At 52.5% G+C, this 20,605-nt stretch overlaps 5 protein-coding genes across 5 annotated transcripts; 1 reads left to right on the top strand and 4 right to left on the bottom strand.

Annotated features, from left to right (window-relative positions):
• Positions 1-1,830: 1,830 nt before the first annotated feature.
• NWD2 (NACHT and WD40-domain containing NOD-like receptor 2) lies at positions 1,831-4,754 on the bottom strand (the record flags this gene model as incomplete). Its single annotated transcript, XM_062945194.1, has 2 exons — positions 1,831-3,078; positions 3,129-4,754. 2 exons carry the CDS (start codon positions 4,752-4,754, stop codon positions 1,831-1,833), a joined length of 2,874 nt encoding a protein of 957 aa, XP_062801119.1.
• A 393-nt stretch (positions 4,755-5,147) lies between these two features.
• Positions 5,148-6,017, top strand: HET-S (Heterokaryon incompatibility protein S; the record flags this gene model as incomplete). Its single annotated transcript, XM_062945193.1, has 1 exon — positions 5,148-6,017. One exon carries the CDS (start codon positions 5,148-5,150, stop codon positions 6,015-6,017), a length of 870 nt encoding a protein of 289 aa, XP_062801118.1.
• A 6,575-nt stretch (positions 6,018-12,592) lies between these two features.
• Positions 12,593-13,482, bottom strand: QC764_300610 (uncharacterized protein; the record flags this gene model as incomplete). Its single annotated transcript, XM_062945192.1, has 2 exons — positions 12,593-12,907; positions 12,974-13,482. 2 exons carry the CDS (start codon positions 13,480-13,482, stop codon positions 12,709-12,711), a joined length of 708 nt encoding a protein of 235 aa, XP_062801117.1. The 3' UTR covers positions 12,593-12,708.
• Positions 13,483-13,870: 388 nt separating this feature from the next.
• On the bottom strand, positions 13,871-15,251 carry QC764_0046980 (uncharacterized protein; the record flags this gene model as incomplete). Its single annotated transcript, XM_062940345.1, has 2 exons — positions 13,871-14,931; positions 14,987-15,251. 2 exons carry the CDS (start codon positions 15,249-15,251, stop codon positions 13,871-13,873), a joined length of 1,326 nt encoding a protein of 441 aa, XP_062801116.1.
• A 1,407-nt stretch (positions 15,252-16,658) lies between these two features.
• On the bottom strand, positions 16,659-20,118 carry CEL3A (glycoside hydrolase 3; the record flags this gene model as incomplete). The annotated part of the gene is made up of 2 exons (XM_062945191.1): positions 17,124-20,118; positions 16,659-17,065 (listed from the first exon to the last, which is right to left on the bottom strand). The coding sequence occupies exons 1-2, from the start codon at positions 18,916-18,918 to the stop codon at positions 16,659-16,661; spliced, it is 2,202 nt and encodes a 733-aa protein (XP_062801115.1). The 5' UTR covers positions 18,919-20,118.
• Positions 20,119-20,605: the final 487 nt, after the last annotated feature.

Below are 20,605 nucleotides of genomic sequence, written 5' to 3'. Positions count from 1 at the left end.
GTCGGCGTTGCGATCGCAGAGCTAGGTCTAGGCAGGTATGTAAGGTCAAGAACCCGAAGGGCCAGACGATTCGTGTCGGTTGTGCGGCCGGCCAGCTTCGCGGTGACACTGAGAAAGGCTCCCGATGGGGGTGTCTTGACTTTCTGCCATTGTTTAGTGTTTTCCAAAAAGCAGACTACCGAGAAATAAACGGGGCGGTCTTCAAGGGGTCATATACTGATGTTTCCATAGTAAAGTGGCGGGAATCGGAGGCGCCCGTGGAGTTACTTTCGCTAGAGGGCACCGAACCGATGATGGACACCATCGGGCACCATTGTTCTGGTAAGCGCTGGCGGTAGTCGTCAAAATCAGCCACGTCGCCAGGGTGTCTAAAGTGTCAGCTGGATTATGCAGAGAGCTGAGAAAAAACATACCTCATTAAACTCAGTGTTTGGATGCTGATCTCCAGAGTGCCATCCTCTGACGGAGCAGAACACGCAAAGGACGCGAGAACACATGACGAATTCCGACGAGTGTTTGTGGGTCTTTGTTCCGAGGGCGGCGCCAAAAACCTTTCGTCTCTTCGTTCCTCAAGGCACAGGCGTTGGGACTGGGTTACACGGCACACACACGACACGAAAGGACGCCCTCGAAACACACATATCGCGTGTGCATGTGACCAAAAACAGGAGACGCAAACCACTTGCGGTTTGCCTAAAGAGGCTTGAGGAACGAGGCTATATGACAGGATACCTTGAAGATGTTGGATTGTTTGTGGTGAATCTTCGTCAATCCGATTGCAGCTGCTTTTTACTGGCTGACATTCCGCAGGTTTCAGGGATGCCGGGCCAGGGTCCTGGGTGGCACACGCGATGCAGATCAACAAGGGTTTGAAAGTGGGGGAATCAGGTGAGAACCTGGGAATACGACATGAAATGGAACAAACTCTATTTGAACTTCTTTTCAATTATCAAACTCATCTAAGCTTTCTGTCCTGCATCCAGAAGAATCGCGGTACACACACCGTAGGGACACCTGAACGGTGTTCGTCTTCTGAAATGTTGTACACGAAGATGCTACCCAAAAAAAAACCGTCACCTATTCAAACAGCCCTGTACATTGTAGTAAGAGTGCCCTGCTTTGATTTGACGGCGGAAGCATATGAACCGAGTGTAGTTAGCGTGCAATAGGCCCTTTAGGCTTGGTGTCTCCGGGCGTACACGTGTAATAAATTCCATCCATCCATCCATCCCTGCTTTGTCAGTGAACCCGTCTGAGGTTGCGGCGCTAATGTCAAAGATGGGTTAGCCGGGCCTCGGGTTTGTTCGATTGGCCGCCGCTTTATGACGCCTCTCAGTTAGCTTCCAGAGCCAGTTAGTCTTTACGACGAAGGAGAGCACTTCAGGGGTAAAGATGAGGCTTGGAAGATTTTAGAATATTATGTTACGACGAGATCAAAGATTTCTCAATCAGAGGCTGGGTAGGAAGCACTGTCATCAAACAATGATAGGTCGTATATTGAACAGAGACTGAAGCTTGCCTTGTCTCTTTCGAGAAACAAGCGAAACACTAGCGAAAGATATACAGTCTGCAGATCTCGATCATCTGGATCGCCAGTTCATGACAGATCTCAATCATCTGGAACACCAATTCCATGACGTCTTCTGTGACGTCTTTCTGACTCCACTGCATACCCGTGTCTTTCACTCCCTTTGTGAATGGCAATCATCCATTCCACGACCTTTGCTCAGGAGTTTGCATCGTGACATATTACAACTGAATATAAAGTAAAGGAGCCCCCCGGACCCCTCCTTTGGCACGCTATGATAGGAAAATAAAGAGAAAGAGAGATCACACATTATCCGCCGGGAATATTATAATTAGGACACCCCTGGACGCACAGCCGATGGCTATCCTCGATGCCGCTACGGCCGAACAGTTCGGCCGGTATTCCGTAGGCAACCATAGCCAGTTTTTTGAGGCCCTTGTAATCCACCTATTATCTGAGCTTATTCCATAGTGTTCATAATGCGGGGCGTTGGCATTGTCTGATCGAAATGCAATAAATACTGAGTTAAGGGAAGATGCAACCCAACAGACCGAACTGCTATGCCCCTCTAGCGTCTGCTGGTATAATCCAGTTTCGAGATCCCAGATCTTAATAGTACGATCGGCTAACCCTAAGGCAATCCACTTCGAATCCGGTGAAAACGCGACCGAAGAGACCGAACTGCTATGCCCCTCTAGCGCCTGCTGGTATGATCCAGTTTCGAGATCCCAGATCTTAATGGTGCGATCTTCTGACCCTGAGGCAATCCACTTCGAATCCGGCGAAAACACGACCGACCTGACCGAACTGCTATGCCCCTCTAGTGTCTGCTGGCATGACCCAGTTTCGAGATCCCAGATCTTAATGGTAGGATCGACTGACCCTGAGGCAATCCACTTCGAATCCGGTGAAAACACGACCGAATAGACCGAACTGCTATGCCCCTCTAGCGTCTGCTGGTATGATCCAGTTTCGAGATCCCAGATCTTAATGGTACGATCGTCTGACCCGGAGGCAATCCACTTCGAATCCGGCGAAAACACGACCGAATAGACCCAACTGCTATACCCCTCTAGCGTCTGCTGGCATGACCCAGTTTCGAGATCCCATATCTTAACGGTACAATCGCCTGACCCTGAGGCAATCCACTTCGAATCCGGTGAAAACACGACCGACCTGACCCAACTGCTATGCCCCTCTAGCGTCTGCTGGCATGACCCAGTTTCGAGATGCCAGATCTTAATGGTGCAATCTTCTGACCCTGAGGCAATCCACTTCGAATCCGGCGAAAACGCGACCGAATAGACCGAATCGCTATGCCCCTCTAGCGTCTGCCGGCACGCATTCCAACTATCTTCTACAATTGGCCCGCTAGTAATCCACTTCCGTTCTTCTTGCTTAAATATGCCTCTTGTTATACTGCGGGCCGGGCTGAACACAAGTGCGGAAGCGTATATCTGAAGAGGCGCTATGTCGATAATCGATTGACTGTTTAAAATAAACCGTTTCAGATCACAGAGGAATGCAGATACCTCAGTAGCACTTGTGGGCTATGTGGCAATGTTAGTGTGGTCGGGGTTACTAAAGGCGCGTAACATACATGTAGAAAGGTTAATAAGTCGTCTACCATGCTGATACTCTCCGAGATACGGCCCAAGAGGCTGAGCGCTTCAAGCCAGTGAAGTAGATGGCTCGTCAGGAAGCTGTGGACTGGGCCGCCATCCTGTACGGTGCTTTTACCCTCCTTCAAATGGTGGACCCAGTACTGACAGGCGTACTGGGTCTCGGGCGGCAGAACGGCGTCAATAGTTCGCTGATCGATCTCTGACCGCAGCTTTCCCGGCACTTGTAGACCGCAGATATCTCTCCTGAGGTGCTGGTGCAATAGTTGAATACATCTGTCCGCAAGTGTCTTGTGATATTTTGTCTCGTCGATCCAAAACTCAGCAGCACGCTTGGTTGGATCGACGAGGAAGTCACGGAAGGACAAATGAAAGAGTCTGACAGGAGAATCACTCGAGGGAACGCTTAGGACGGAGTGGAGAGAGTTGAGCCTGCCATATATGGATTTAGGGGAGAAGTTGAGAAGTTTTGCAAGCGACAACACCGAGAGGGGCTGAGCGAGGAGGACAATGGGGCCGACCACATCTCGGAAGGCAGCTAATAGCTTCTGCGGATTAGTATGTCCGATAGTGATCTGCTTGAGAACTGGGAGATATGTCGCGTCGAGCTTGCCGAGCTCGGAATCGTAGGCCTTCATCTGATACTGCAAGACTTTCTCCAGCTGATCGGCGGGATCTGACCACGCCGGATCTTCAATGAAGCGGCATACGGTTGCAGCGAAAATAAACAGTGGGACGGCCATCTGAGCGAGAGTTCGAATAGCATGTTCACCGGGCCAATCTGGCAGCAGCTCTATGCATTCCAGAGCTTGGTGGTTGTAGTCGTCCCTGATTCTCCCCAGTTCGTGTCGCAAGAATGCAGATATATCGTGTTCGACAATTGGTTCCGGGATTTGATGCAGTGCTAGGTCCTGATACTCTCCCGTAACGTTCTTGAAGCCGAGGCGAATGGGCAGCTCAGGTCGGCTGGTAATGAAGATTCTCAAACCTGGGGAGCGGAGTTCCTTTGCTTGCGATAGTAAGGAGATGATGACCTTCACGTCGTTGTCACCGTCACACTCATCGAGAGCGTCAACGACGATCACAGCTATAGCGTGGTGAATGCGATCCAGAGGCTGCAGGATAAGCTTTTCGAATTGGTCTCTCAGTGCCTTCCTGGCAACATCCGGGTTGTTATCAATAGCCTCTCTGACAAAAGCCTCCAGGGCGGGGATTTTGCGCACAAGCTGGCTGGCAATTGTAGGGAAAAACAAGGTTGCTTTGCCACGGTCGCCTTCCCCCCTTTTGAAGAAGAAACTCGCGCCGAGGATGCCGTCGTCCGCGAACGACTTTGCCACGGTTCGAGAAATGGTGGATTTCCCTGTCCCTGCCATGCCGTTCAGCCAAAAGATAGTCTTGCCGTGAGGATTGTCTGCCCACTCTCTGATCTGACGGAGGAGCTCGGTTCGGGTGTCGCGGTGGCATCGGGCGTTATGCTCTTCCGCGTGGGAGTCGAAGGCTGCATCGTCTGCGGTCGGGAGGAAGTCGCTCGAGCCGTAGTAACTATTGCCGACATGCACGCGTGCTTGCCCTTCAGCATGTATTGACCGAACCTGATTTGCCATCGTGGCAGGTGACGAAGCGGTTGGATTGCTTGAAGCATCGATTCAGGGTGCCTCCAGCTTGCGATTGCCGCGAAGATTGTCTACCATCTTCGTGCGATATGATCAAGAGTCAAAGGTTGCGTCGGCGTTCGGAGCAAGAGGAAATCGCTTGTGCAGACTCGTAATAGATATTGCCGAGATGAAAGTGCTCTTATGTCTCAATATGGAGTGACCGGAGCTGATTAGTAGCAGCGCAATAAAGTGTTCATTGCCAACTGCGCAACTTTCGGGTTGGGCAACGCGGAGGTTGGGCAATGTGGACGGCGGCCTGATGGTATGTACCCCGCCTTCAGCAGCAAGCAGGCACGTTCAGCCGCACAAGAACATCAACCTTCGCTTTCCCCTCAAACTGCCATGTCAGAACCGTTCGAGATCGTTGCTGGCGCCTTGGGCGTTGCCGGCCTCTTCAATAACTGCGTTGCCTGTTTTGAGTATGTCCAGCTGGGTCGCCATTTTGGGCGCGACTACGAGAGATGCCAGCTCCGGCTGGACATTGCGAAAGCCCGATTGAGTCGATGGGGCGAGGCGGTCAAGATCAACGACGACCCACGTTTCCACTCCAGCGCGCCAATCGATAAGTCGGTGCAATTAGCGCAATCGATCGTCGAGGAAATCTTGCTTCTCTTCGAGTCCGCCCAGAAGACGTCGAAGCGATACGAGCTCGTTGCGGACCAGCAGGATCGGGTGGTGTTCGAGGATAAGGATATGAAGCCGATCGGACGAGCGCTGCATCGTCGGCTGAAAGATCTCGTTTCTCGGAGACAGAAACAGACGAGCCTAGCGAAAAAGACGGCATGGGCATTGTACGACGGGAAAAGCCTCGAGAAAATAGTCGACCAGGTCGCTGGCTTTGTCGATGAGCTGGAGAAGGCCTTCCCTATTGAGGCCGTATGTCACAAGTTGGCGGAGATCGAGATTGAAGGGGTGGAGGACGAGGCGAGCCTAACAATACTCAAGGATGCGGCGGAGGGAATCGACGCAGCTATGTCTGATGCGGCTGCGCAGAAGATCGACGCGATTGTGGGAAGGAATTCCGCCAAGGATATCAAAACAGAGGAACGTGCAAGGGTCCAGCTCGGCAATGTTGTCACTGCGGCAGCCCTACATGGTGAGATCCGTATCAGCGACCTGACAACCAACTCGGTAGAGACGGTTGTGGGGAAGGGCGAGTCTAGGGTCCTTATTGGAAATGAGTACGGAGGTAAGGGGTTCTGGGATAATTAACGGCAGGTAGATAGATTGTGGACCTGGGATTAGCAGAAGAAAGGCATCATGCTTCTTTCCAGTGTTTTTTGGGCTTCCCCCTTCTTCGCGCGTCCTCTAGGAGCCTTTCGTTCCTCAAGGCACTAAAGGCGGAAGCTGAACCTAAATTTTATTGTAGTACAAAGAGAGATGTTTCTATGAATATTACTATGATACTGGTTCGGTACTCAACCTCTAGTCAAGTCAGCATCTTCTTCACCTGCGCTAACGCTTCGCTTGCTCGCTCTTGATCATATGCTCGGCCCGATCTGAGGGCTAGCTCGGCATCCTTCGCCATATAATCTGAGGCCATGATCAATGCAGTTGGGCAGACTAGAGCAACCTCGTCGGCCAGTGCTTTAATATCACGGTTTCGCATACGAGATTTGCTGTTTTCTGAAGTAATTGAAACGAAGGAGATAGAAACGGGGGGGATAGAACATACATTACCTGTTCAGCCACATCTGTAAATGTAGTTAGCAAGAGCGGGTACCCTCCAGCACGGATAGCCCAGCGGCATGTAAGCTCCCGTATTTCCTCTCTATCTGTTCTTCCTGTAGCACTAAGATAAAGATCAATGGCAACAGTGGCATCGCGTCGACTGCGCTTGCCAACAACTCGCACTTGCGCCCGATCGTGTTTTATCTTTGTCTCTGAGAACGCCCAGCATTCGAGCTAGCTGAACGTAGGCAAGCCTCAAGACAACGTTATTCTCCGTGGATTTAAACATATTGTCCAATGCCCTAATGGCGCCCGCCACACGGCTATCTGTCGATGTGGCATTGTCTGGTAGAGTTGTCTTGTCTAGGAGCAGTACCATATCCTTGTGTATTGCCTCACACTTTTCTGCAAAGCGTTGCACCGCATCACCAGCAATAAGGGCCCGTGCGACCAGGTCAATCTGGAACGAAGGCGCTTGCATATTTTGAAATGGGGTTGGGCGACATGCAGTAGTCTGGATTGTGTGGCTAGATAACGGATATGGAAAACGAAAGAAACCAAGTACGTTATGTTTAATATATAGCTATATTCCCAGGTTTGCCCTGGCCCGATGCCGGGATCCTGGATGCGGTTTCCCCGGACGCGGTTTCCCCAGATGCAGTCCCTCGTAGATTGGGCTCCCTGGACCGGTTTCCCGGTATGTGATTTCCCCAGATGCGGTGCCCATGGGAGCCAGGTCCAGGGAAGCAGGTCCAGGGAAGCCGGATCCATGGAAACCGGATCCAGGGAAGCCGGATCCGAAGCCGAATCCATGGAGCCCGATCTAAGAGGGCCACATCGCGCCTAGATCCTGGCTCCAGGCTACACTCGGAAGGTCTCCCTTGATGCGGTTTCTCTGGATACGGTTTCTCTGGATGCGATTTCCCTGGATGCGGCTTCCCTGGACCTAGTTCCCCTGGGCACTGTCTCCTGGATGCGGTTCCCCCTAGATGTGACAGCCCTGATGTGGATATGAGTTGTCTAGGTAAGGCTTCCGTGGGTGACCGTGGCTCCCCTGGATATGGATGAGAGTCTCTTGTGATATGGCTTCCAGCTCAGCGGCCAAAGATTACAGCCCCCTGTCGGCATTAGCTATTATGAGCCAACTGGTTTCGTCTGTCTCCATAGAAGCTGGGTTCCAAAGTTAGGCAGCAGATCAGGCGTCTATCTGGAACCTGTCTATATTAATCAACCAATAACAACCAATTCCGGTTGTTACCGTAAGCGCCGTGTCATGTGGGACCCACCATTGTCCATAGGGTAGCTATTCTCCACGCGAGTATGCAAGGGGCTACTAAACCAGTCTGTCGGAAAATAACAACCAAGCGGTAAGTTACAGTACAACTCTCCATTTCGCAAACTGTGCACCGGGAGTCCATCTACGTAGTGGATCTATCTATCGACCCTAGCAGGTCCCAGTTCAAGCATCCACTTAAGGTCCAAGGCCATGCAGCCTTAATCCCTCTGTAGTTTGAAATCAGATTAACAGAATCAATTAACATTTAGGAGCGCTTTCGATGAGCGCGCTTCGATAAGCGCCTACTGTTCACAGGATTCAATTGGAGACTTTGGCGCTTATGCAAAAATAAACCATCAATTACTGTCTCATACATTGTTCTTGGAAGGCGCATGCTAAAATAAAGGTTAAGTGCAACGCGGCCAAGGGCACACATCTACTTGGGCTACATATTGACATCATACACAATCCAGATTAATCTCAGTGGATCGAGTTAGGTTCCTAAAACCAGTCAGGGCCTTGTTTTCCCTTGTACAGCACCATCAAAACCCTTGTTGGCTATAAGTTATAGTGCTGGGAGCAGCAACGTTGGAAAAAAATGGCAACCCACGTACAATTCAATCCAAGGAGCTAGAAACAGCGGCCCAGGGAGCCAGAATCCAGGATGCTGAACGTAGAATCCAATACCCTGATCCAGTATCTCGGACACCGAGCCATAATTACGGAAGCCAGAGGATGTATTGAATAGATGTCATATGGGCATGCCCCTCCCCCAAGCTCTCTTGGGTTTTCTCTGTCTGATGATCAGACTCGACAAAAAACATCCCAAGACACTATGGAGATGCCCCTTGAGAAGGCTGACAGCAATCGAGCCCCACCAGAATTCCAATCTAAGTCGGTAAATGTGCTAAGCCACTCACTATCCAAGCTAATAAAAAAGAGGGACAGAAGTGGTATAAATTTCCAGAAGAGATGGCGAACTCTAATTAAAACCGGATGTGAGCTGTACCAGGACTATGGCGCCAGGATTTATTTCTCGATCTCGATACCCAGGACACGAAAGACTTCGTCTTTCGGTCCGGCAAAGAGGTTTCGCCAATCCTACCAAATGATCTTGTAAGTAGCGTCAAGCTTTCCCCTCAAGATGGTTATGACTGTTAACGATAAAAGGATATGCTGTATCTGCCACCGATTGTGACTACAGGGAGTGATGGTATAACCCTAGGGAACAGAGGTGGTCGACTTTTAAAGGAAGGGCCTGCTTCTAAAAAACTAGATTAACTAGATCAGAACTAGGTAGTTAATACCTGGTGCACTGAAAGAAGCTAACACTAGACAAAGTACTTTTCACTTCTGGGAGGTTATATAAGATGCAAAAACGGAAGAAAGCGATTTAGTTGCTATTTGACGAATATAACTTAGAAAAGCCAGAGGAGCAGGGAATCCGAGAGGTAGATAGGCTTAGGAACGGAATTTAATTTAATTTGTTCGCATCCTTAGTTATCAATCAAAGTTTAAGGCCCGGGTGTTGAGATCTGCAGATAATTTATGTGGTGTGAGCATCCCAAAGGACGCATTGTCTGCTGTACAATGGCGCTGAGGTGAATGCAAAAGGCGGATTATACGGCAATGCACTGCAGGCAGCTTCACTTCAAGGACACGACAAGATTGTTCAGATGCTGCTTGCAAACGGTGCTCACATGGAGACGAAGACGGTTACACCTGGCTTAGGCCTGTTGCCCCGGGAAACTTATCCTTTGCCACCAGTGCTTCCGGTACTAGAGTGGCATCTCACGCGAGTCACCCATAAGAGGAAAACGAGTCGGGTGAAGCCGGCGCCATCGATGACCATGGCGAGGGGCCGGCCAAGGTTAAGCGGAAGGTGCAGCGAAAAAGGAAGACATCCACCACGGCTGAGCAGCGGCAACAAAGAGGTTTACACGATCCATCGTGAATAAGTAACTTTCTATCCACTTCTGTGGCGCCTACTTCGCCTCAGAAACAGGACGCCTTCATATGCATGATGGTCGCAGGCGACATTGAGGCATCAACTTCGAGGATATTGAACATCTTGACCAGCTCACTGCAGACCGGGTCAAGTCGGACGATATCCCGACGGCATGGAAGCAAAAGACTGATCAGTGCATGTCACGAGATCCGAATGGCAGACCGGAATTGGGTGAATTGGTTGAATTTTGGACAAATGAATGGAATGCACTGAAGGCTCCAAACAGAAGGACTAAAAGATAGCAAGCTGCAGATAGCAGAATCCACCACCGTCATATTCTCGTGTTGAAACCGCCACCCACGACCGGCAAACAGATATGATCTGGCAACATCAAGTCCATGCTAATTTGATCACATCCACTCCTCGATGGATATCTCTATTTGTTCGTGGTAAGGTGCCTGTCACCGTGCGATCCATTACTGAGCTTGTGGGCAATCTAGTGCTTCTTGAAGACAATAGGTTGTCCCGAGGGGCTTAGAGCGAAGGGAACTAACCGTTAGCACCCGAAGCATGTGGATACTACGGGCATGTTGATCAACACCACTTAAGGTTTAGGATGTCAACATCAACTCAATGCACGTGCTATATGATGTTGTGGCATCCTTAGTCCTCAATAAGCATCATCCATCCACCTGACCCTACCATCAGAATGCTGGTGGAAGTAATGGCCGCTCCTGTCATCCAACTCCCAATAGCCCCTTTTCTTGTGCTTGTGTCTGGAGGATTGGCGAGAGGACGCTGATGACGAGGCTTTCCGTTTCTGGCCACCGCCACTGGGAACGTAGTCATCCACAGGAGGGAGCGAGTTCGGCGAATAAATGGGGTTTGACGCCCTGCGCGGTCGAGAAGATGCCGTGGGCGTGGGCTGGCAGGGTACCTCGACCACCTCATAGCCAGCTTGGTCTTCGTCTCCGTTCGTCGCCTCGAAATGCCCTCAGCACCAGGCAAAGGGGTTCCTTCGGCAATGCGATGGAGGCCACCGCGACACTGCTTCCAATGTTCCTTTAGTTGGTCCCTCAGGGTGTACGACTGCTCTTTCGCATGGTCTTGTGCATTCCTGACCCATCTTCGACTCTCTTTGAACCCCTCGTAAGAGTCTATGAGGTTTGCCGACTTGATAGGATATTGGTGGTATTCGAGCGTGCCGTCCTCCGATGGAGCAGCATAGTGTGCGTACATGTAATCCATTAGGGGCGGCTAATGATTGGCCGTTGGACATCTCGTTTTCGCGACATGCGTGCAGCGTTGGCAGAAACATCAGTTGAGGTTATCCCACCTGAGGCATCAAAAAGTTGGGGCGGCTGAAATGATTGGCCCGACATCAATGACAGAGATGACCTCGGTGAACTCGTTCACAACCACTCCACCGAACTCTGTCGATGATTCGAGACAACGACCCACGCAACGATGGAACGAGCCTAGCCAGTAACCACTTGTGGTGGAATTCACGCGGGCAAGGAGCCGCACGCCGAGTTGCTGTGCATACCCAACCATGGGGAAAATGCTTGATGCCACTTTCAAACCAACTCTTGACGAAGTGCCAGATGTCCTATGCCCTGTTTGCTTCCATGTACAAGGGCAGCAGTGACCAGTACCCTTTCTTGGCTGTTGAATGGGATGACTGGTAGCCCTTGTTGGGCACGGAACTATGTGACTAGTAACCCCTGACGTACACGGAACGGCGTGACTGGTAACTTTCGCCTGAAGACCAAGTGTATTACCAGTAAGCGGCTTTATATGTAGTATGGCCTGACCGGTAATCCGTGGCATATGTAGAATAGCTTGACTGGTAGCTTTGTGCTCTCACCTATTTGTGGACTGACCAACTTGCGAGCCCGGAGCCTGGCGTGAGGCCACACCAGAATCCGGCCGGCCCCGGCCCAAGGCTAGAAGACTAAACAAGCCCAGGATTCTGGCTTAAGACTAATGTCACACCGGTCTGGACAAGAAAATTATACCCTAATAAGTCAATTTCAAACCCCCATTTAGCCACATCCAAGCGCCCGGATCTTGGCTTCAAGTGCCACAGATCTCTTGAACGTGTTAGTGCAAAGCTTGACGAACTTCGGGGAGCATTTTTGCAGAGTCATCGAGCTAAGAGATTTTAAATCTCTTTCACTAATATTTTTGGAGTCTTTTATGTGTGATTGGGGTTAGAACTAATCAGACGTTGTCAGGTTTGTATATAATTGACTCTGCAGCATTGGTTTTGGCTCAATTGTTCACCTCAGAGAAGGTCAGCGGGCCGGTTCAAAATCTGTTGGTCTCTCGGAATCGCGGGAGCGTGTGATTTTGCATCGCCAGTCACGGCAGCATTTATTTCAGTTAGCTGGCGCTGATCCCTTGGCAATATTTCTTGTGATTTCCTGATGGGAACCGGCAGGCACGGGGACATACTTTACGCTGTCGATTTCGGTTTGGCCAAGGAGTTCTGTGATGCCGAGCGCTGCAAAGATCTGGAAGGTCGCCCGTTCGGTGGCTCGCTGCTTCTAGACTGCCGACTCCCTCACCGCGGCCGCAGGAGGAGCGTGAGCCGGTGGGGTGGCAGGTGACGGGCGGTGAATGGAGGGTTGTGTCTATTGCGCTGGCCTTGCATGCTTTGTGACGACTTTTGTGAGAAAATTGGGGAGGGGTGTTTGGGTTTGGTGGTTGGTTGTGGAGGTTTGGGTTGAAATTGAAATCTCAAGGTAACTCTTAGGTAGTATGTGCAGCATGGTTGTGCCTGGAGGGTTGGGAAAGTTGCATATCGCATTCACACCCAAGGTAGCTACGAGTTGGATCATTCCCTCTGGAGATTCATGGCGCAGACTTCATAACCGTTGTTTCATCATAGACCGCCAACATGGAGCTGATGATTGTGGCAACATGATACTTCCGATAACTGTGCAGGAAACGCATGCTAGGTTTTCAATAGGGACAAGACATCAACACCCCCATTCCCAATCCCCTCAGTCAGAATCAGAGCTATCCGACGAGTCCGAATCAGACCCACTCCCCTTCTTACTCTTCTTCTCCTTCTTGTGCTTCTTCTCCTTCTTCTCCTTCTTCCCCTCCTTATCCTTCTCCTTCTTCCCCTCCTTGTGCTTGTCCTTCTCCTTCTTCCCCTCCTTGTGCTTGTCCTTCTTCTCCTTCTTCGGCTTGTCAAGTCTATTCAGTCGAGTCAGCAACTCCTCCCCAGGTCGCTAAAAAAACAAAACCAAAACAAGAACTTACTTATCCCCAATCACCCCCTCCAGCTTATTCCCCGCAAACGCCCCTCCAAGAACCCCGGCCGCGGCCGTAGCCAGTGATCCGCCTCCGCTGCCTCCCCCTCCGGCCGAGTGCCCAAGCAAAGCACCGGCTGCCGCACCGAGCAGAGCACTTCCAAGCCCGGCGCGATCTTTACCTCCTTGCTGCTGCTGCTCTTGGTGGGCTACCGGGTCTTGGTTTTGGTGGTAGGGCGGGGGCTGCTGGTGTTGACCATGCTGTCCCTGGTGTTGGCCATACTGCTGCTGTCCATACTGCCCTTGCGGGTGTGGCTGCCCAGGCGGGGGGTAATACTGCTGCTGCTGCTGCGGAGGAGGCGGAGGAGGAGGGGGATGATACCCCTGACCCTGCTGCTGACCGTCGTACGTCTGCTGGCCAGAGTTGCTATACCCGTAGCCCTGTTGCTGCTGCTGTTGCTGCTGACCGCCGCCACCACCACCGCCCTGATACGAATTGTAGTAGTCCTGAGCTGACATTTTGTTTGGTAAAGAAATCAAAGTTTCGATGCTGAGAAGGGGGAAGCTGCACGGTGATGTCTGGGGTGGTCTTGGCTACAAGTAAGTGTTGGAAAACGCGGGGGCACCCGACGGGTCTGAGGGTAACACATGCATGCCCACTTTGCTGACGAGGAGGGTTTGGTCACGTTGGCGATGACATAATAATGGGCACAGTGTTCCTTTGTCATGGGAACCGATCCTGCGCACTGTCTCAGCCCCTGAATCAGCTGTCACCCCGTTTGCACGTCCCAATATGTCAGATCTCTCGAGTTTGATCAAGAGGCATGTTCATTCATCTGAGAAGCTATGTACAGCAAAATTTCCCCGTTACTCTCAACCCTCCTCTGTTCATTTCCATCCCAGTCGTTCAAGCGCCGGTGTACTTGAGCACGAAGATACCCCTCTCGATCGAGTTGAGAAGGATGTGGCCGCTCTTGAAGTAAGGGTACACAGACCAGGTACCGGTGAACTCGGCGCGGCCACCAACAGAGTCATCCTCGGGGTAGCAGTCAAAGAAGCCAACCTCCTTGAAGCTCTTGCCAGTAGGATCGGTGGTAACGCTGCGGACATCAACGATGCGGAGACCAGAGCCGTAGTTGGCCTGGTAGCTGAGGCCGTTGTGGACGTACTGGTTGTGGTCGATGGCGGTGGCGGGGCTCTGGTAGGTGCCGGTGAACTTGGGGGCAGTCAGGCTGGAGATGTCGACAATGTAGGTGGTGGTCTTTTGGTTGGCGGCAGGACCTTTGCGGTTCTGCTCATCCAGCTCGTCATCGAGGAGGAGGTAGCGCATGCCGGCGTCGGCGAGCCAGCCCTGGTGCGTGTACGAGGAACCGGTGTACCCCGTGCTGGAGAGCGTGACTGGGCTGCGCTTGTTGGTCACGTCAACAATGTCGAGGGTGTCCTCGTTGAAGTTGAAGCAGATCTCCTTGTTGGTGTAGCGGGTGTCGGGACCCTTGTAGACCACGCACTGGGCGTCGTGGACGTAGCCGCCAGCCGACATACAGCCGGCCGAGGTGGGAGCGGCGGGGTTGGTCACGTTGACCATGAAGAGACCACCGCGGCAGCCGGCGGCAGTGCCGGTGCCGACAGCGTAGATCATGTTCTTCTCCTCGTGGGCGACGATGTTGTGGCTGTTGCCGAAGCCAGTGAAGCGGGCCTTGAGGTCGGAGGTGATGCTGAAGGTGCGGGGGGTGGTGATGGTGAGGAGCTTGGTCAAGTCAAAGACCTGAAGACCGTGGTTGCTGGACTCGGCACCAATGTAGACATGGTTGCCGATGACCTTCATGTCACGCCACGAAGACGATGTGGTCTGGGTGGGGAGACGGCCAAGGTAGACGAGAGAGCCGTCAGCCTTGATCTCGACGAAAGCGGTACCGTCAGTCTGGCCAACAGCGCCGAACTCACGGCCTGAGGCGGCGTGGGTCCATCCTGAAAGTTGTTAGCACAGTCTTTCACGAAAGACGGTCTTGGGAGGAATGCATACCCCAGACGTCGTTACCGCGGCGGGTGCTGGAGCCCATGTCCTGGTGGCGCAAGAACGAGACCAGGTCAACGTTCTTGCACTGGTACTCGCCAGCCTTGCCGTTGACGCAAGAGGTGGCGGCCTGGGCAGCGTAGCGGTTGATGTCGAAGACACCGGCCTCGCTCTGGGCGGACCAGAGGTCGAGCTTTTTCTGGCGCAGCACCGACATGGGCTCGGCGGCGACCAAGGCCGACATGGCCATGAAGAGAGTGGCGGAGGTCTTCATCGTGACTGAGGTATCCGGGGATGTGGGTACCGGCGGTGTTGTTGACGTCGGGACTGAAGATCAACGGGAACTCTCACCAAAAGACCGGGGATCAACGCCCTTTCTATACTCGTCAGCCATTCAACCTTCACCATGGTGCGAGGGTCAGCCCTCATGCGCGATATCACAGCGATAGTATCCCCCCAACCGCCGTGAAAGCAAGCAGATGTCCAAGCATCATCAAAGACCCTGGCCAATCCACTCGCGACGTTCACGGATCACACCAAGGTAGGTAGGAGGCTCATCGGATCGCCAAGGCAGGGTACCGACGCGATGCCACCTCCCATCCAACTACCTTCCCCAATCGCACCCGCCATCCGATTCCCCCTATCCCCCACAAGCACTTCCACATCTGGGAGCTCTCAAGATATGTGGGCGGCATTTGAGTCTTGGCATCTCGGTGGCGATCCTCTCGGTAGTGAGACCTCCTCCCGTAATAGGAAGGTCAACCAACAACACGGCAAAGCACCTCTGCTAGCCTCAGCTTGAATTAAGGTTGCATTGCTGTAGCCAACCGGACCTTATTGTTTGTACCTATTGTTGTGAACGGTCGCTAAATCCCGCGATGTCATCCGGTGATGCTGGTTAGATATTTCCGCCACGGCTATCATGGATCTCTGGCTCCGGCAGTCGAATGGTATGATAACTGGATGACAAAGGTTTCGTGAAGCTGTCCGTTAAACAATAATCTTAGTTGCTGGTGAGGTTATTAGCTGCCAGGGCGGTCCAACAAATATATCTCGACTATCGACGATATCAGTATGCACGACTTCCACCCTCACCTGCAAGCCACCATCCAGCCCGCCATGTGACTCTGTAGCACAAGCGCTAGAACAGGCACAGAACCGGGTAAGAACAACTGTGCCGAGAAGCCGAGAGATATCTCAGTTTCCATTCCTGCTGGACACTTTCGAATCGAGACCACCTACCCTTTTTGTCACAATCCCCCATCATGCACCCACTTATGATGCATGCATATGTCGTGATAACAATGTGTCAATCTAATTCAAGAGTCAACTTCACAACGTTGACCAACATCCTAGCGCCGGGCCCTTGTGCGATTGCATCATCGACACCCCCGCTGCCCTTCCTCTAGTGACGATGGACAGGAACAAGAGTAGAAGGTAGGGGAGCGGCGCGAAAGTCTAAACAAGACAAGAAACCTTCCCAAGCTCTACGGGGAAGCTTGAATTGACAGGGGCCCCCACACGCCTTTTCCTTGGCATCACATGCTGATGATAGTTGAATGTAATCTTCTTTTGGTATCGACCATCACATGGCCGTAAGTACATTACCAAACATATGCAACTCTGCCAACACTTTTGAAAGTCATGGCACCTTTTTGGGCCTTTCTGTTCTCCACCCTCCCTACGCCGTGATGGTGCCCGTCAAGCGGATATCTCTCGAGCTGGCGCCGACGCTGACGACAAAGTTGCCGCTGGGCACGACCCAGTTCTGGAGGCGGGTATCCCAATAGCTGAGATCTCTGCGTCTGAGGTTGAATGTGGCAGTGCCGCTGGCACCCGGGGCCAGCTTCAGCTTGGAAAATCCACGCAGCTGCTTCGGGGGAGAGGCAGGAGCCGAGGACGGCAGGCCGATGTAAAGCTGGGCAACCTCAGCGCCCTCGACAGCACCCGAGTTGGTGATGGTTGCAGTGACTGTTGCAACGTCCTCCCACAGGTCGGCAGGTCCGCCGGGAATGGTCTGGCCAGTAGCGGGCCCCGGCTTGACATTGGACGTAATCTTGATGTCGGAGAAGGTGAAATTGGTGTAAGCTGTTTTATCAGGTTAGCAAAGCTTGAAATCAAACCCAACTCCGCCGCTGGAACTTACAAAGACCAAAGCCAAACTCATACCGCGGCTCGATCCTGGCATTGTCAAAGTGACGGTAGTCAACAAAAAGGCCCTCCCTGAAGTTATCATCCCCACGAACAACGGCTGTGCCATAGTCCGACTCCCTCTTGCCAATGGTGTAGGGAAGCTTTCCAGATGGCGAAACCAAGCCGTAGAGAACATCAACAAGAGCGTTGCCATTCTCTTGGCCCGGAAGACCAGCCCACACAATCGCGCGGACTCCATTGGTGTTGAGGATAGTCTCCAGGGTGATCTGGCCAACACTGTGCACAACAACGATGACGTTCTTGTTGGCAGCCGCGGCAGCCTGAACAAGTTGGTTGCCATTGTGCCACGGGTCAAGGTGGCTGCGGTCGCCAGCGTGGCCCTCGACAGTGATGTACCCTTCACCAGAATCAGCAGTGATGACAACAACAACAGCATCAGCGTCAGACACAACGTTTGACACACCGTTAGTGCTGTCAGTGTTGTGGAGGCTGATTTGTGTGCCATCGGCCTGAGCACGAGTCCGGAGAGCATCGTACGGGGACACAAGATAGGGGTAGTTGACGCTGCCTGAACCCCAGCCCATGCCAAGGGTGCCAACATTGCAGCCCTTGTCAACACAGGCGTTGATTCCCTGGGGATTGTTGACGGAGTGGGAGCCCACGACAGCAATCTTTCTCGGCTTGGAAAGCGGCAGAATTCCATCGTTCTTCAGCAAGACGATGCCGTCTCTGGCAACAGCACGTACGTTTTCCTTGTGGTTGCCCTGAACGTTGGCCCTGATGTTGATGGCGGGATAGCCCTGGTTCTGACCGAGCAAGTACCAGCCAGCCAAGATTCTTTTGCACATGTCGTCTAATCTGGATCTCTGAACCTGGCCGGCGTTGACAGCGTTGTTCAGTTGAGGGCCCCAGTAGACATTGCGGCCGTTGAAATCGGTACCGGGCATAGTCATGTCCAGACCGCTGTTAGCAGACAGAGCAGTGCTGTGCTGAGCATTCCAGTCGCTGAGAACGTAGCCCTGGAAACCGAGCTCCTTCTTCAAGATCTGATTCAGAGCCTTGTCATTCTCGCAAGCCCACGTGCCATTGAGCTTGTTGTAACTGCACATGACGCTGGCGACGTTGGCGTGCACGGCGTCGGCAAAGGGCCAGAGGTAGAGCTCGTGCTGAGTGCGGTCATCCACATTGCTGCTCATGGTCTCGCGGTTGAGCTCTTGTTCGTTTGCAATGTAGTGCTTGGCGTTGGCCTGGACGCCTGCTGACTGAATACCCTCGATGGTCTCCTTCATGGCAATACCGGCAAGGTAGGGGTCGGCGCCAAATCCCTCCCAGTTGCGACCGCCGTGGGGAATCTTGCCCAGGGCACCGGCGACGGGCCCCAAAAGGATGTGAATGCCGCAGCCCTTGGCTTCGGCGCCCAGGTAAGCACCACGCTGCCGGATCAGATCAACGTCCCATGTCGAAGCAGCTTGGACGCCAGGTGTGAAGGCGGTGGTACCAGTGCCGAAGCGAATGCCCAATGGTCCATCCTGAAGACAGATTTGAGGATAGTTGATGGAGCTGATGGCAGCTGTGTTTCCCACGCAAGGCCCTCTGTCCCAGCCAATGCCCGTGACCATGTTGATCTTGTCTTGCTGTGACATTCTGGCCAGAGTGGCGGCAGCCTGGGAGTGGGCGGCGGCCCATGCTTGAGCGCCAGACGGTGCTTGTCGAGAGACCTTTTCGCCTGTTGTCTCTGCGTTGGCCAGCATGGCTGCCGCCAGCAGGAAGAAGGTTTGAAGAGCCATGGCGAGATGTTGATTGCTGAAAGACCGGCAGAGCACTCGGGACGTCTCAGCTTCTTGAACTCGAGGGAGAAAATGTGATTCGTCCGATGTCACACCTCTAGTCGGAGAATGGTCAAAGAGGAACAAAAGTTGTTCTCCGGATTCCCTCACAGCACCTGCCGTACGACAGACCACCACAGCACCTCACCCGGCCGGTTCCTCGTCCTTATACGACATTCTGGCGTAGAGACACGGCTCCGAGAAGTGATGCCCAGACCCGCCCAGTCGGAACGAGGCGACATTTAATCGTCGTCAGATGGCCGCGGCCCCACAGATGCAATATATCACCAGATCTCGTCGGCGGTCCAAAGCAGGAACGAGGTCCGCGGCGGGAGGGGACGTCACCATGCGAGCAAATGGGAGGTGGGAAAACCTTTTCGCGAGAGTGTGGGATAAATGACTCAACCTGGGGTGCAGACGGTCGATATATTGGACGATCGGCACTCGAGGGCGGGCAGAGGAGACGTGGTTCCGAAGCGGCTGTGGCTGCTGCGACGATGTCATAGCCGGGCCGCTTTGCCAGGCATGGTTAATTAAGCCAATGCGACAATTCCCGCCATGGCATCCCCGCAAAGCAAGACTCGAGTCGATGGGGTTTTCGTTGCAGTAATCGCCCCGCGAGGGGAGAGGGCGTGGCTGGTCATGGTACTGCATGAGGGAGTTCGTCATGTTGTTCGCCTGTGGTTCTCGTACCCAGGGATGTAAAGTCGAATTCTATGCTCCGTGACGCAACTCGAGATGCAATGCGCGGTGTTGTTTATAAGCGTGTTGTGTGATTGGACCTGGGCTGCATCGGTCATTGTTTTGGGCAAGCGGAAGCTGCGCTGTGTGACCCAAGCGAGCCTTAGCAGAACCCGAGTAAAATACCATGCATCTCTGTTAGCATGTTCGGATCATGTGTCCAACGACAGGCGCCGGGAGCTTGAGTGGTCGATATTGAGCAGTGAAAAGTGAAATAAACTAGAGCTTTCTAGCATCAGTTCAAAGTCTATGTCAGGTCAGGTGTCAGACATAACTTACCATGAGATCCGGGCAGGAAGGGTGATAACATGACCGTTGCCTGTTGACAGTTGACATGCTCTGCTTCGCAAAAGGTGTAGATTGTAGAGAAAATCTAGACTTACAAAGATTTGACCCTCGTTGAAGCCGTCACTTCAAAACTGGTGAGAGGCCTTACAGGGTGGTCGATGGGCTTCAAAGAGATCATAGGAGACATCAATGGATCCTCCACAAAAGAGCGAGATTCAAACGAGACCCCTGAGGGGATTCAGGTCTGATAAATATACCTCTTCAATAAACGCCTTTCTTGCTGTTCTCAACTGTTGAAATGACCTTGTCAGCCATTCAGAGGGGTTGTTTTTTTTTTCATTTTTATCAAGGTACGGTCACCGTGTGCACCTTCGCTCTCTCTTTCAGATTGCAAAGACTGGCTTCGAAGAATTTTCTGGTTGTTTACCCCATCGACTCCGTGATACTCTTTTTCCTGCCTCAATCCCGTCGTCAAACTTCTTTCGACAGACCCCTTTGCCAGTTGAACCCTCTACAATGCTGCCTGTCTTTCTCCTTCTCAGCATCACTTCGACTTATCCGCCTTTCAATCTACCCGGCTTCTGCAAAAATGGTCAGCTCTGGCGGCCAAAATCTGCTT

This window comes from Podospora pseudoanserina, chromosome 3, assembly GCF_035222485.1.
Source record: "Podospora pseudoanserina strain CBS 124.78 chromosome 3, whole genome shotgun sequence".
Classification (NCBI taxonomy): Eukaryota; Fungi; Ascomycota; class Sordariomycetes; order Sordariales; family Podosporaceae; genus Podospora; species Podospora pseudoanserina.
Note: the sequence above shows the minus strand (reverse complement) of the source record. Positions and strands in the feature narration are given on the sequence as shown.